General features: G+C 48.5%; 1 protein-coding gene across 1 annotated transcript in view; it reads right to left on the bottom strand.

Moving 5' to 3' along the window:
* Positions 1-14,699, bottom strand: part of SFI1 (SFI1 centrin binding protein) — a 553,452-nt gene that overhangs the window by 404,677 nt on the left and 134,076 nt on the right. Inside the window, exon 6 of the mRNA XM_078667725.1 lies at positions 8,695-8,812. Coding sequence (XP_078523851.1) covers positions 8,695-8,812 — 118 coding nt within the window. The remainder of the gene's footprint in view (positions 1-8,694; positions 8,813-14,699) is intronic.

The following is a 14,699-nucleotide window of genomic DNA, read 5'->3' as shown; positions in this document are numbered from 1 at the left end:
CTATCAGGGGTATAGTACATAAAAAAGAAGGTTTTATAGAACTGTGTTTGCAGTTTGGGTAACATAAGGATAGTCTAAGAAAAATCATATGCATAATTATATTCTTCCATGGTGATTGCTAATTTTCCCTGCCACTTCTGTGCTGTTTTCACAAGATTGTCCGGAAAGAGGGATAGCAAGAGAGAGTATATCTCACCAATTGTGAATTTCTTGTTTTTTTTTAAGGTTTCTGCTGTCAGTATTTTATCAAATGAGGTATTTTCCCTAATCCTTCGTGCTAAAAAGTCACTGATTTGCAGATATTTAAAAAAATCCCTCCAATCCAATTGATATATTTCCCTCAAGGTTTCAAAAGAGTGTAACCCTTCATTTGAGAAAAAACATCCAAGATGTGTAATTCCTGCCGTAGGCCATCTATCAATACAGGCTCCTCTAAATATTTCGGGTAGAGCCGGATTGTGGCCTAGAGGAGAGTAGAGCGAGAGTTGTAAATGTAAATGTACATGTATTTATATAGCGCAAATCACCGACACGGTATCTAAGCGCTTGCTTAGGGAACCCGTCCTGGTATTTCCCTGTGAGATACCCCGGCAGGGTATCCACAAGGTGAAAGCCAGGCATCCCGCCGCGAGGGGCCGTAGTGGAGATTAAGCAAGCTATTGCCCAGAGTCGCAGAGTGTGACCCCGTGAGTCGAGTAGGCACCGGAGCGAGAATTGTCGAGTCCGTGGAATTTTTGAGCCCGAGACCCGCCGAGGCGGGGAATTGAACCCTGGTCCACAGCCGATCTCAGCTTCCGGGTCTGCCGCCTCTAACCACTGAGCCACGCTTCTCCTATGCCCAGTAATTTCCTCACAGCTTTCCACGCTTTAAACCCCCCCAGTAAGGTATTTAGACGGACCTTTTTGTGGTAGCTATCATAGAGAAATCTCCATAGATAGCCTTTGCTCTTATTGCCTAGTACCAGCTGACTGTCTCATTGTTGTCTAATAGAAACAAGCATTGGAAATGCAATAGGTCTCGCAATAGAAGGAGGCAGATAATGAAGTTTCTGTGCCCCCCCTCCCCCCCTCCGTGCCCATGAGAATAGCTCTCTGCCCCCTCCCCGCTCCCACCGCGAATCTGACGGCTCTGCCCGGGATCGCTCTGCCAGCTCAGCTGGAAAGGAATGTAACCCTTGCAGCGCTGGGAGGAGGGGAGGGCAGAATGGGGGAGGTGGGGGGGGCTGAGCAAGAACCGAGGAGGAACTGAGCAGGGTCGAAGAGGAGGGAGCGGGTGGAGGGGTCCAGAGGAGGGGGGCGTGGAGGCGGGCAGGGGGGACTGTGAGGGGAGAACAGGAGGGTGGGAAAAAGAGATAGGTCGAGTCACTTTGAGATCAGATTTGTAGTGTGATGTATCCAGGGTACAGAAGACATCAACACAAGAATGGCTGTTTTCGCCTGCAGAACCTAATGTGTGTTATGGCCATTTGTATAATGTTGTATGTTGTAACTAGATCCAATTTGATCTAGCATAGCCATGTGATGTCATAGAACATGGAATGTTTAGCATGTCATGGGTGAGACTAGGACTGGCAACTGCTGTCCCGTCTTGGCAGTTGCTGTCCTGTCTTGCAGGGTTGGTCACACACTTGTTACTTGACTTATAATAAACCATTGTGAAGAAACTGATGGTGCATGTTCACTCCAATTGCGACGAGGATGGGATCCACCCGAGAAGAGCACTCTAAGTGAATTTGCGTGGGTACACAGTAGTGGCAGAGACCGAGCTGCGGTGGAGCTCTATGGCCAGGAAAATGGCGTCAGGACGTGTACATTTTAGTGCTGGTAATGGGGAGAAGAGCACCGTGAGGCTGTGACAGGTTTAATCCCTGAGGTGAACTAACGTAAGGAGGGCCAGTTTGGGAGAGAGAGGAGTTTGTGTGCCTAGTACTTGTGAAGTTTGGGGAGGGAGAGCATGTAGTGTGGCGAGTGCGTGACTGCACGAGCGCAGGCCAGTGCAAGTGAAGTGGATCGGTGGAAGAAGCCTCAAGCGCGGCGCGTGCACTGACTGCACAAGTACCATCCTGCGTTCTTGCGTGAGGTGCCGCAAACCGTGAGCAGGAGTAAGGGAATGGCGAACAGCCTGAGCGGCTGTAGCGGAGCATGTTGCGAAGTGTGCCAGGTGAAGAGATGTTCACCCGAACGGTGAGAGGAGCCCGTCAGCCTAACTGTATCTCGTAGGAAGACGGTCGAGGGCTGCAGGAGGTGCGTGGAGAAGTATTGCTGGTAGCACAGAATTCTGTATTGCTCGGTGTTTCAGGCAGAAGGAAACTTTTACAGTTCAGGGGCACTTGCTGGCAGTAGTGTCTGTTCGTGTAGAGCTGAAAGTAAGTGCTGGCAGTCAGGTGACCAGTGTTTTGAAAGCAAGAAGACTCTTAAAACAAGCGTGAGAGGACAAGGACGGATGCCGGCTTGAAAGTAGATAAACAAGCTTCTGTGATCTGCGACACGGCGGGCAGGGGAGGGGGCGGAGCGGGGAGAGGGGAGAGGTGCGACACGGCAGGCAGGGGAGGAGAGTAGGAGGAGGAGGGGGGAGGAGAGTAGGGGAGGCACGGCCTAGCGGCCGTGCGCTTGAAAGTAGATAAACAAGCTTCTGTGATCTGCGACACGGCGGGCAGGGGAGGGGGCGGAGCGGAGCGGGGAGAGGGTGTGAAAACAGCAGGGGCCTGGAGTGCGGCTGAGGGAACTGATGTGCACGCGCTTTTAAGCTCAATGCACATGCGCATTGAGCTTAAAAGTCACGGGCACTGCAAGGAATCGCCACGATTCCTTGCAAGTTAGTTAAAGAGTGGTTAAGCCCCAATAGTCTCGCAAGCTCGATGCGCATGCGCATCGACAGGCGAGACCTAAAAAGAGTTCATGGTTATAGGAAAGCATACATGCCCAATAATATAGCTTAAGGTTAGGGAGGGCTAAGCCTCCTTTTTCTTTTGGAAGGGTCAAGAGCTTGTCGGCTCTTTGGGGTTGTGAATAGGACCAAATAAAACTAGAAAAAGTGCGCTCCATCAGTTTGAACCAATATTCGGAAATTTCCACATTAATTGCTCTAAACATATAGAGCAGTTTAGGGAAGTAAACCATTTTTAATGCATTTACACGGCCAATCAAGGATAGGTGTAGATTATTCATACATCGAAGATCTTTCTGCATTTTATCAGGGGGCTCAAATTTATTTCAACCACTTTATCTAGTTTGGAGGAGATACATACCCCTAGGTAAGTCGCTTTTGTTGTCACACGAGAATCAACCATAGTGCATTTATCATTTAAGACCACTTGGGGTTTACTCTGGTTAAGAGCGTAGCCGGCCACATTACCAAAGTTTTTAGCCTCAGTTTCAATTATAGGTAAGGCTAATGCCGGATCTGGTGTTACTATGGCGATATCGTCGGCGTAGGCAAGAGTTTTAGTCATATAACCTTGGGTCAGTATAGGAATAATACCAGCATTAGCTTCCATACTGCGAATAAAAGGATCAATGTAGATAGCAAACAGCAATGGAGAGCATGGGCATCCCTGTCGTGTTCCTCTAGATATTGTTAGTTCTTTGGAAAGATTGCCATTTATCACCATACAGATTTAGGGTCGGTGTATAGTTTTTGTACCGCCTGAATGAATCCTTGTTTAAAGCCCAGATGACCCATTGCCAGCCACAGAAATGACCAGGAGACCCGGTCAAAGGCTTTTTCGGCGTCTAGAAGAATAAACGCCATTGGGTCTCCCGTCACCTCTGTGCTGTCAAATAGGGTGATCACTCTGTGAATGTGATCTGTGGTTCCTCTTCCAGGTACAAACCTGTGCTGGGAATTTGAAACAAGTTTGTGGATTAATGGTGCCATACGATTCACTATTAATTTGGAATATATTTTTGAATCCACGTTGATTAAGGTGATGGGGCGATAGGAGCCCATCTGATCCGGTGGTTTATCTTTCTTCAGGAACACTACTATTTTTGCTTTTGACCATGACCTTGGTAGTTGTTCCCCGTGGAAAATGTGCACATATTAATGTAAGAAAATCTCTTTAGAGTTTTATACCACATTTTTAGATCAAATCAGAGGGATAGAGTTCAGGCCAATTGCCTTTCCTCTAGGCAAAGCCTTCACTGTCTCTAGAATTTCTTCCAGTACTGGTGTCTCTTCTAGATCATCTCGATCTTCTTCAGCAAGTCTACTGGGTGTTCCTTGATCTAGGTATTCTCTCATACTGTCTGTATCGGCCTCTCCTTCCTCTGAGTATAAAGTGCTGTAGAAGCGCCAGAATGCCTCTCTAATTTTATTGCTTTCTGAGATTAAGCCTTCCACTGGGTCTGATATTTCACGTATGAGGTTCTGAGATGTTTGTTGCCTCATGCGTATAGCCAATTGATGGCCAACTAATTCGCTTACTTCGTAAATGTCCTCGCTATGAGCGGTGGCTTTTTTAACCGCTTTGGTGGTAAATGTATTCATAATAGCAGCCTTATAAATTGCCAATTGAATTTTGGTGAGTTCTTCTACCATTAAGGAGTCATGAGTTGCCCTGATGAGTTTTTCTTCAGAACACTGTAATTTTTCCGATAATGATTTATACAGGTCTCTGGCCAATTTATTAACCCTCATTGAATATGGTGTGGCTTCCCCTCGGATTCCTGCTTTAAAAGCGTCCCACACTATCTCTATAGAGGTGCTCCCTACATTATTTTCTAGGAAGTTGGGGATCCATGCTCGCATGTGATTACAATAATCTTCTTCAAGGAGCAGGGATTTCTCGAAGGTCCAATTTCTTTGCTTCTGGCCCATTTGTGTTAGCTCTAGGGTGCATACTAAGGGGTTGTGGTCAGAGAGTACTCGGGGCAGTTTTTCTATTAGTGTGATAGAGCTTAATGTCTGTGAGAGGAAAAAATAATCAAGCCTAGCATGAACCCGGAGTGGGCTTGAAAAAAGTGTAACCAGGATCCTCAGAATTAGAGATCTGCCACCCATCCAGAAGTCCGTGCATACGACATAGATGTTTTAAGGCCTTAAACACTTTAGGTTTCCTCCCATGATACACCCAATTATCATTCATTGACCAATCGGGGGGTAAATTAATATTGAGATCCCCACAGATGAGTACTGGTAGTCGCCAGTGTGCGAGTTCACTAGAAACCTCGTTAATCAGGGTGGGATCGTCACAATTGCTCCCATAAATTGAGCAGATGGTAACTAATTGTGATTGTTCAAACTGGCATTCTGTGATAGCCTACCTGCCGAATTTGTCTGCTTTGCATCGGTTGAAGCTATAGCCTTTGCCTCTAGCTAAGATTGCCACCCCCCTAACACGAGCTCCCTGAGTGGTAGCACAAATTAATTTGTACCCCAAAGTTGTTAAAAGGTGTAGCTGTGAGCCCTCGATATGCGTCTCCTGCATACATACTATGTTGGGGCCTAAAGTTTGTAGACCCACCGCGACTGCTTGTCTCTTCTTAATATCGTTTAGGCCGCAGATATTAAGTGACATAATCTTCAGTGCCCCCATTTGTTTATACTGCACATCTTAGAGAGATACTCTCCCATAAGTAAAGTGTTAGCTATAACTTTTTAATTTCCTTTTTCTCTGTAGGTTTTAAAGTTCCTGTCTGTCCTTCCCACTAGACCACCCCCTGACCCAAGGATCCCACCCCCCTCCCACCACCACCACTAGAGGTTACCTGGCCCAGGAGGAGCCAGGGACGTGACATCCGTCGAGACCGCTCCAGCTGCCCCGCCGAGCATCCCCCGAAACCAACATAGAAATAAGAAAGTGTATAATTAAAATACCCAAGAAAGAAAGTTCCCTAAACGCAATGTCATTAGTATAATCCATACATCTTAGAGAAGCCTCTCTATCAGCATGAAGTCTGAAAATATCCCTTACAGCATTTTCTAGTGAGCATTCTATAATTATGATACTAAACAGTTTTTCATAGAGCAAAAATAGAGCAGAGTAGGGAAAGGAAAAACCAAACCAAAGAAAAAAAAATGGAAACAATATATTCTATCAGCTTTACCCAGTGATTTATAAGCTACCAAAAGAAAGTAAAAGGTGCAAAATAAAGAAAAAGCGCAAGAAGAGCGCAGCCATATATTAGGACTCTATCCTATGCCTTACGCATTGGCCGATCTAGTCTACATTCATAGGCTTTATTTATGTCCTGAGATCTCGTCCAGATAGTTTTTAGCTTGAATCTCAGAGACAAAGCTGAGAGTACGGCCTTGGTAGACAATCTTTAATCTTGCCGGATTCTGAAGAAACACTGAGGCTCCTAATTTTTGGAAGGGGTCAAACAGTTGCCTCAACCGCCATCTCCTCTCAACAGTTGCATGAGCAAAGTCTGGCCTGGTGAAAAAAGTTACCCCTTCGAATGTTCTCTTGCTGGTGGGTCGGGCTAAGTCATAGAGAGCCTGTCGAAGTAGGAAATTTCCAAAGAACAGGAGCATGGCTCTAGGATGTTGTTGAGGTGATGCTTTATGAGTTTTGATCATTAAGGGAAACCTATGAGCCCGTTGGACCTCTTTCTCCCAGTCCCAGGATTGAAGTTCCGGAAAAGAGCTTTTGAGGAGGGTAATCATGTATTTCCTTGGATCCTTTTCAGCCCCTTCGGGTATACCAAGGAAGCGGTGGTTGTTCCGTCCTTGCCAATTTTCCTGCTCCTCAAGCCTCCACATAATATCCTTGACGGCCTCCTCGTGTTCTTCAGATTTGGCCTTGAGTGACGTGACATTTTTCTCAAGCTGCTCCGTCCTCTCCTCCACTGCCGCCATCGGATCTACAATCTCAGCACAAGTTCTGCCCACCTTCCTCACAGCCCCTTGAAGTTTCTTTGCTGCCATGCGGGATCTCCGGCTGTCTGCTTTGGCTTCAGCTTGAAAGCTTTTGATGGACTCCAGGATATCTGCCAGGGCGGGCTCTCTATCCTGTTTCCCTTGTACATCCTCTGTATCAATGTTGGCATTAATAATGGTCTGGTTCCCCCCCAGACAGGTTCGCAGAATTTGAGTGTGCCAACAGTGGTGGGGTACCAGTGTAGTCCCATTTTAATTCAGGGATGGTTTCTTTTTCAGAGGAGTCTGGTTCTTTGCTGTGGCGCACCCTTTCCCTTTTTTTCTTAAAAGGTTTTTTATGGGATGCATGCTGTTCATGACGCTCTGAATTCGAGCTTTTATACCAGTTTCCACCCCCCTCTTCCTCTTCACTGGATAAGGAGATGCTCAGATCTGACATGACAGATTCATCGGTGAGGGAGTAGTAAAGATCGGTATTGTCTGATGTGTTGATCAGCCCTCCTTGCAGCACTCCCCCAACTGCCTCGGATAGTTGCCGAGGGAGAGCCCCTTCAGCTCTTGGGGATGTGCCTAGAGAAGGCGTAGATCCCTGGATGCTGGACGGCAAGGGATTTGCCGGTATAGCTGGGCATGAGGGTACAGCAGTATTGACTCCCTGTGGGGTTGAAGTTGCCGTAAGTGGTTTTGGCGTGTTAATTACTGTGCCCTCGGTCAATTTGTGCAGTCTTGTTGCAGCCACCTCTCCACTCACCGCCTCGAAGCTGGCAGTGATTAGAGGCTGGCAGTCGGTAGGTTTTTTCAGTGAGGGTATGATAGGGGCTGGGGGGCCTTCTAGGGGGAATCTGGCTGCTGTAATATCTTTTTTTAAAGATTTTATCTGTGCCTGTACTGCCTTTGGTAATTGGAGCCTCTGGTTTTAAAACATCTGGCCTGAGTGCATCCACTTTCCTCTGCCGGGGAGGTATCGAGGTTAAAGTCAACTGGGTGGCAGGGTTCACATTGCTCCCATTTTTATTTACAGCGCTACCAGTGTTAGCTGTGTTTTTAGGCTTGCCCCATCGGCCCCCCTTACCCGACATATCTGCGGTTAACTCTGAGGCACAGAATCCGGGGCTGTAAGGTCTTCCTTCCCTTGTAGCGTTTTCGCCGCCTTTCGTGCAGAAGCCGCTCCGCCAGAGCCAAAAGCAATGCGCCACGCCTATCAGTCTACGCCTTGACTTGGATGCTCTGTTGCCGTGATGACCGTCGTGACTCAGCCTGCCATGACTCAATCCGCTGCTCGGCTCGCCTATAAGGGGCTTACTCAGCCCTGTCAGCATCCATGGAGTAGGAGCAGTAGCCCGTTCCCGGTTGTCACGCAAAGACAGCGATGTGTGCGGAAAGCTGCAGTTAATTATTACGGTGCAGGTAAGAGCCACAGACACTTTTGCCTTCCGTTGTAGTTCCCGCAAGCCATCCTAAGCTGCAATCGTTCCTCGTGGATGCGTTTCGGGCTGGTTCACCGGGTAGATGTTGGAGTTCTCAGGGATGCGCGACGGAGCATCGCTGCCGTGCGACTAGCCGGGCGCCATCTTCCTCAGCAAACACCGACTATTTACGTTGTTTTATCGTAGAATACATTCATGAATGTATTAGTGTGTGATCATTCAAATGCAACATGCCTGAGCTCCAGGGAGATTAGGTTATATTTCTAAAACAAAGAGTAATAAATTAAATGTGGGAAGAAAAGTGGATAGATTCAGTGACTCACAGAGAAATTAATTTATGGAATTGAGCAAAGAGAACAAGTTACAGAGAGGAAGAGATTGAATCAAGGAAACACACAACAAAGTACATTTTGGAATTAAGAAAGGTGAACACTCCATACTCACCGTAATACTCTCAGCTCACTAAACTCTAGTGCTTCAGTGTGCATCCGCAGCTTGATCTTGCGAACATTAACGTATACCTGCCAGTGTTGGAAGGCCGAGGATGTGAGCCTTTTCTGTGCTGTATGACCCAGAAAGTGATAGATTAATCATGAAGCCTGCAAAGGTATCCATCTTCCAGACATAGCAGCTCTTCACTTACAGATTAGCTCTCTACACTTCCCACTTTTAAAGCATATACCCAGAAAAGTCTTCTTGGATTAGAAGCTCAGGCAGGACACGACTGCAGACACACCTTTTGAGACAGGCAATCACAGGACATGAATAGGAGTGCAACAATACTATCTAGGGAGGATTAGGCCTGAAGAGCAAATGTACTTACTTGGAATCCAGAGTCGCTATCTTTTGTACTTTCCCAGAATTCATATTCAGCAAAATAGCACCATGCATGTACAAGAACTCAGAACACACTTCTTTTTACACAAATATATTTATTGGGTTAAAAAAAAAAACACTGCATTGTGAAATCCCACTTACATTTTCATTAAATTTGGATAGAAGAAACTTCCACCCCCACAACAACACTTCACCCCCAGGCCGGATGGGTTCCATGAAGCAGAGTGCATCACAATTACACAGATGAATGTGTGCTCATGAGCTAGGTTTCTGTTCCAGAGATACACAACGGACATCTTGTGTTTTTTTTCTGTTCAAACATGTTTAATTAATATTTGAATCAGTGCAACATTCTCAAACTAACTGACACTTTCTGTTGGTGCTTTAGGTTTAGTAAGTGATTCTTCTCAAAGTCTCTCTTTTTACCTTATGCTATAAGAAAGTAACTTCCATACCTATTGTGTTATATGCGAGGTAAATTCTTTTTCCAGTAGAGTGCTGTTAGGGCTTTTGCTGCTCAAGTCAACTATGGAAAAGGAGACCTGTGAAGTATATGTAGGTGGTTTTTCACTGCTCCCCCAAAGCCAAAGCAATATTAGGTAAGAGCCCAAGCAATATTTGTTAGGCCAAGAGGGCTTTGATACACCAGCATGTCTTGTATATGACTAAGAATTTATTTCCAGTGGAGAATGTGCTTATGAACGCCCCACATTATGCAAAGCACAGGCCCAATATCTGTAGAACAACTCCAAATATCTATTGCTTACTTCTAGGTAAATATGCCTCATTGTCTCAGGGTTCATCTATCAATGGAAGAGACCCTTGCATTTGGTTTCTCTCTGTGCTATGGAGTTGTGGCAATTGGAGATATCTCGACGAACACCCTTCTATTCCTTTAGCGGAATTTCTCTCTGCAAGGCTGCTTTCTGTTTAGTTTGGTATGGTCGTACGAGTTACTTACCTTCGGTAATGATGTATCTGGTAGAGACGGTGTCTAGCCGCAGATTCCTTAACTTAGAATATCCCCAGGCGTCAGACTGGATCCGGATTTTTTTTTCAGCAGCACCTCTGCATGCCGGGGGACGGTGCCACACGACCCCGCCCTGATGTCGTTCACGTACGTGACGACAGCGAGGTCATATAAGTCCCATCGGCGCGCTGATGTCAGTTTTCTTCGGAGAAACTTTTCCGTGGCACAAAGTGGAGCCACCAACAAGAAACTGTGACAGTATGGGAACAGTGTGTGAGGGATGAAAAATCCATGAATAAAGAAGGAGGATGGTGCAAGACACCATCGTAAAAGACAGAATTAGACACTGCCCACATATAAGTGAAAAGCTGTGAGAAAGAACCCCGCAAGCTAAGCGAAGACCCTTCCCTTAGTGCAACAAGAAAAGAATATCTCAACAGACAGAAATAGACTGTCATTACCATGTGGAACTGTGTGGCCCAGCAAGAACGGAGCAGAGAGAGAACAACAGTCCACTGCAGGAAGGTATGAAAAGACTGCCACTGCCCCTACAGTAATGGAGGTCTGAAACAGAGGTCAACAGATCCCCAAAGGACGACTGCAGAGGAGACCAGAACCCTGAGTCAATAAAGAAGGCGGGAGGGAGGGAAGGCAGCAGGAGAAGAAAAGAAAAAGAAGATGAATCTCCTGGTGAAGGTGAATCAAAAGGCACCATTTTACAGGAAAGAGACCCCTTGGAGAGAATCAGCTGTATATGGCAATTCTCAAAGGGACGCAATAATGTGAGCACCCGTGAGAGAAAAAACAATAGCAACACTTGAGCAGGACTTGAGTGAGGAACAGTGGGGAAGGCTGCAGCGGAACAGCCAGACAGCAACCCAACTAGCTCGGAAGAGCAAAAGATAATGGGATGCAAAACATCCCAAAAATGTCAGGATGGTGCTACACCATACCTGTACAAGCATGGGAGGTAGAAACGGCACCAGCCATTTACCTGAATAAAAGAGAGAGCGTGGACGAAGGACCACTCTCAGCTTAAAGGCGCACTATGTGACCACCTACCAATGGTTGAGAAGAAACATGAAGAGATGCAACCAGAGCCTACCAGGCTATCCCACGGAAGGAAGGCCGGAGAGACTACTGCCAAGATCCAAAGGTCAAGAGGTAGAACTCAGCAATGCTTTTAGAAGTGCAGGCGGAAACAAGAAAAACACCAAGTGCACACCCAGTCCCAAAAGAGGGAACAGGGGCGAACAGTAACAGTGCGAGAACGTTGATGCAGGCCACCACAGAAACATGCACAGAGCAAACAGCCAAAGAGACGACAAGGTGGCATAGCTAAAATAAGCATAAGACTGCACGACCCGGCAGCTTGAAGACTAAGGTGAGAACCAACATACGAAATACAGTTATGCAGGGTGTAGACCTAGGACGACTGACATTGGAAGAGCTGTCCCATATGCCCAGCGGATATAATATAGGGTGATACCTAATGAAGGAGGCACATTCGAAGGAAGGGGCAGCAGAGGCACCAAAGTATCAAAGTGTAGAAATCTCAAAGTTCTAGACCACACCCTCCGCCTGGAAGGAAAGTAACCTTTGTCCAGAAAGAGAGAAATCGTTCAGTATCTGAATACCAAGAAGGGAGCAGTGTAAAACTGGGGAACCACCCCAGTAAGAGGAACGCGAAAAGGGGCCCTATTGGCGATCCACATGAATCACTAAAAAGCTCCCTGACACATGGAGACATTGAACCAGATCTCGCAGCCTTGAAGAGAGGTGAAGACGTAGGTAGAAGAGTACCCATGGAACTTGTATATATACATAATATAAATATATATAGCAAAAACGGGTAAACAAGCCATTACTATGCAACATGGTTGCACAGGAACACACCTAGTGCATTAATGGCAGACGGAGCCGCATTTAAAGTGTGATAAACACCCTGAAAACCTCCCAAGGAGGAGAAGGAGGCAAATAAGCACGATGACTCATGACGTATAGAAGAGGTGCCAAAGCACAACATTGATCACCTTACAACGCAGATAAGAGCACCAGGTGACACATAGAACCCAAGGGATCTCTTAGGCCCAGTTGACATAATCAGAGCTATATAATGGCATACAAGTACCCCACACGGAGTATGCACACCCCAACAACGGGGAACACCTCTTAGGGCAAACCACAGTCCGAGGAGCAGATAATAATCTGTGGAACACTGCCACAGTAGGCTAACTGCCAGCTCAAAATGCATAATGCATCCGAATGATGCCAAATAACAGGGTAACTACCCCCGCCTATGTGAAAAGAAGACCTGAGGCCAAAGGATGCTAAATGAAAAAGAAACACCCCAGAATAAATTCCTGGGGAATACAGGCCTAAGGGGGAGGGCGAAAGTCCGCAGGGAGGCGCTGAACATCCGATTTGGCGTGAGCATCAAACAACAAAATCCCATCAAAGGGTAAATCAACAAGTCGCTCCCGGATATTCTCCGGAAAGATGCTATCCCGCAACTAAGCATAGCGCCGCAAAGCAACTGAACCAGCCATTGCCCGGCCTAAGGAATCAGCAGTATCCAAGGCCGAGCGGATCGTAAACTCAGCAAGGTCACGGCCATCCCGGAGAAGATGAAGGTGGTCAACACGAGCGCCTTCAGTGGTGGCAGAGAGCAGAGACTCTGCATAGTCCCACAGGGCAGAGGTAGCCCGAGCCAGGACACACACTGTATTTAATGACCTTAGGGGAGCACTAGTGGAGGCAAAGATGTTCCGACCCCATGACTCTAGCCATCTGGACTCCCGGGAGGGAGGAAGCATCAGCCGGGGCAAGGAAGGGAAGGCAGTTTTCAAAACAAACCCCTGCACGTCAGGATGCCCAAATAAGCAAACTGGATCATGTGGAGCAGGGACGTGGCGGTGCAAGACAGAACGAGCCACCGGATCACCGGAAGCAGGCCGAACCCAGGTACCTAAAAGGGTATCAAAGAGAGAAGCTTTAAAGGGCAGAAGCGGCTCCACATCCCCTGACCCATGGTGAAGGACATCAATAAGAAGGGCCACAGACATGGGTGCTGAAGGGGGTTGCATGTTCAAAATCAGAGTGGCCAAGGAGACTACTCTCAGAAAAGCCGCACCAGCCTCGGTAGCCCTCCGTGGTGGGGACAGCAGCTCATCTGTAGGTGAGGGCTGTAAGCTAACCCTCCCAAGACACTGAGGGTGCGACCAATACCCAACTAGGGGATGCCCCATTGACGAATGGGGGTCCTGATGTGGCTCTTGAGGAGGCGAAGGGCCTGCCGGGTCCGGGGACTCCTGAGGAGGCGGGGATCCTGCCAGTTCCACATATTCTAAGGGGGGCACAGGCAAGAATACATCCGGCGTCACCGGGCGTGAGGGCGATGCCAAACTCTCGCCAGACACTTCCGGAGAAGATTCAACAACCCGGCGTCGATGCGGCACCAAAACGGCTTTAGTCGGCGCTGATCCAGGTCCGTCCGGCGCCTGCTCGACTCCATCCGGTGTCAAGTCGGCCCCGTCCGGCGCCGAATCCACGACAAGCTCCCCTTCCGAGAAGGAGATGGCGCCGGATCCAAGAAGGCAAGCCTCCGGCGCCGCACCAGCGCCGACCCGGCCTCAACCACAATAGGCACCGACTCCGAAGAAAGAAGCGGAGGCAGAGCCGGGGAGGTGAGTTTATGGCGCCAGAACAGTGCCGACCCCAGCTCCGGACAGGCAGCCGCCTGCCTGGAAGGCCGAGGTGTCCTTGAAGCAAGGCTTTGTACACCAGCAACCACCTGCAATGCCACAGGCAGCCCCAAGGGACTAGGCGGCGCAGCAGTGGTGCAACGCGTCGTAGAGGGGAACTCAGCCGGGCCGTACCCTGATGACACAGCATCTCTGATGTCCCTTGGCGGCAAGGGCTCATTTGGAGCCGGGGGCGAACCCATCGGCAAGTCCGTTGGGGATCCCGCAAGTAGCGGAGGCCCCGAGGACGCCCCAGGGATAGGAGAGGACCCAAGGGAGGCCTGCAGAGCTGCGGCATAGGCCTCCATCTGGGTCCGAGTCGCCCTCGTACCTGGATAGGGCGGATAGAGGGGGGGCGACTGTCGGGGGCGCACGTCCAGAATGTTCCGGGAACCAGTGCCCCCGACAACAGATGAAAGTGAGGTCAAGGACCTTGGCGACATGCGCCGCGACTTACCAATAAGTGGCAAACGACGGCAAGAAGAGGGGCCTGCTGGCGTTGAAGAGGCCGGGGGACGAGACGACTCAAACCGGACAGCCATGCCAAAAGAAGCTTCATCCGGTGCTCCCGCCGGGACTTCGGCTTGAGGTGTTGGCAGGCCTCGCAGTCCGTGGAATCGTGGTGCTCGCCCAGACACCACAAACAGATAAGATGTGGGTCCGTCTCGGACATTTGCGCGGCTCCTCCAGTGTGCTCATGACCCCCCCGCCCCCTGCTGCTGCTGCCGCCGCCGCGAGTTTGCGGCTCCTGGTGACTGTCTGATTGCTTTCTGACGGTTTATTTGTATTTTGCTCGCCTCTTGTATATCCCCCGCATTCTGTACTGAGTTAGTCTTCTGCCTCTGCACTCCTCTGCTCACCCCCCTGTTGGGCTCTCCAGCGCCCTTCCGCCGTTGTTT

This window comes from Lissotriton helveticus, chromosome 11, assembly GCF_964261635.1.
Source record: "Lissotriton helveticus chromosome 11, aLisHel1.1, whole genome shotgun sequence".
NCBI classification, from domain to species: Eukaryota; Metazoa; Chordata; class Amphibia; order Caudata; family Salamandridae; genus Lissotriton; species Lissotriton helveticus.
Note: the sequence above shows the minus strand (reverse complement) of the source record. Positions and strands in the feature narration are given on the sequence as shown.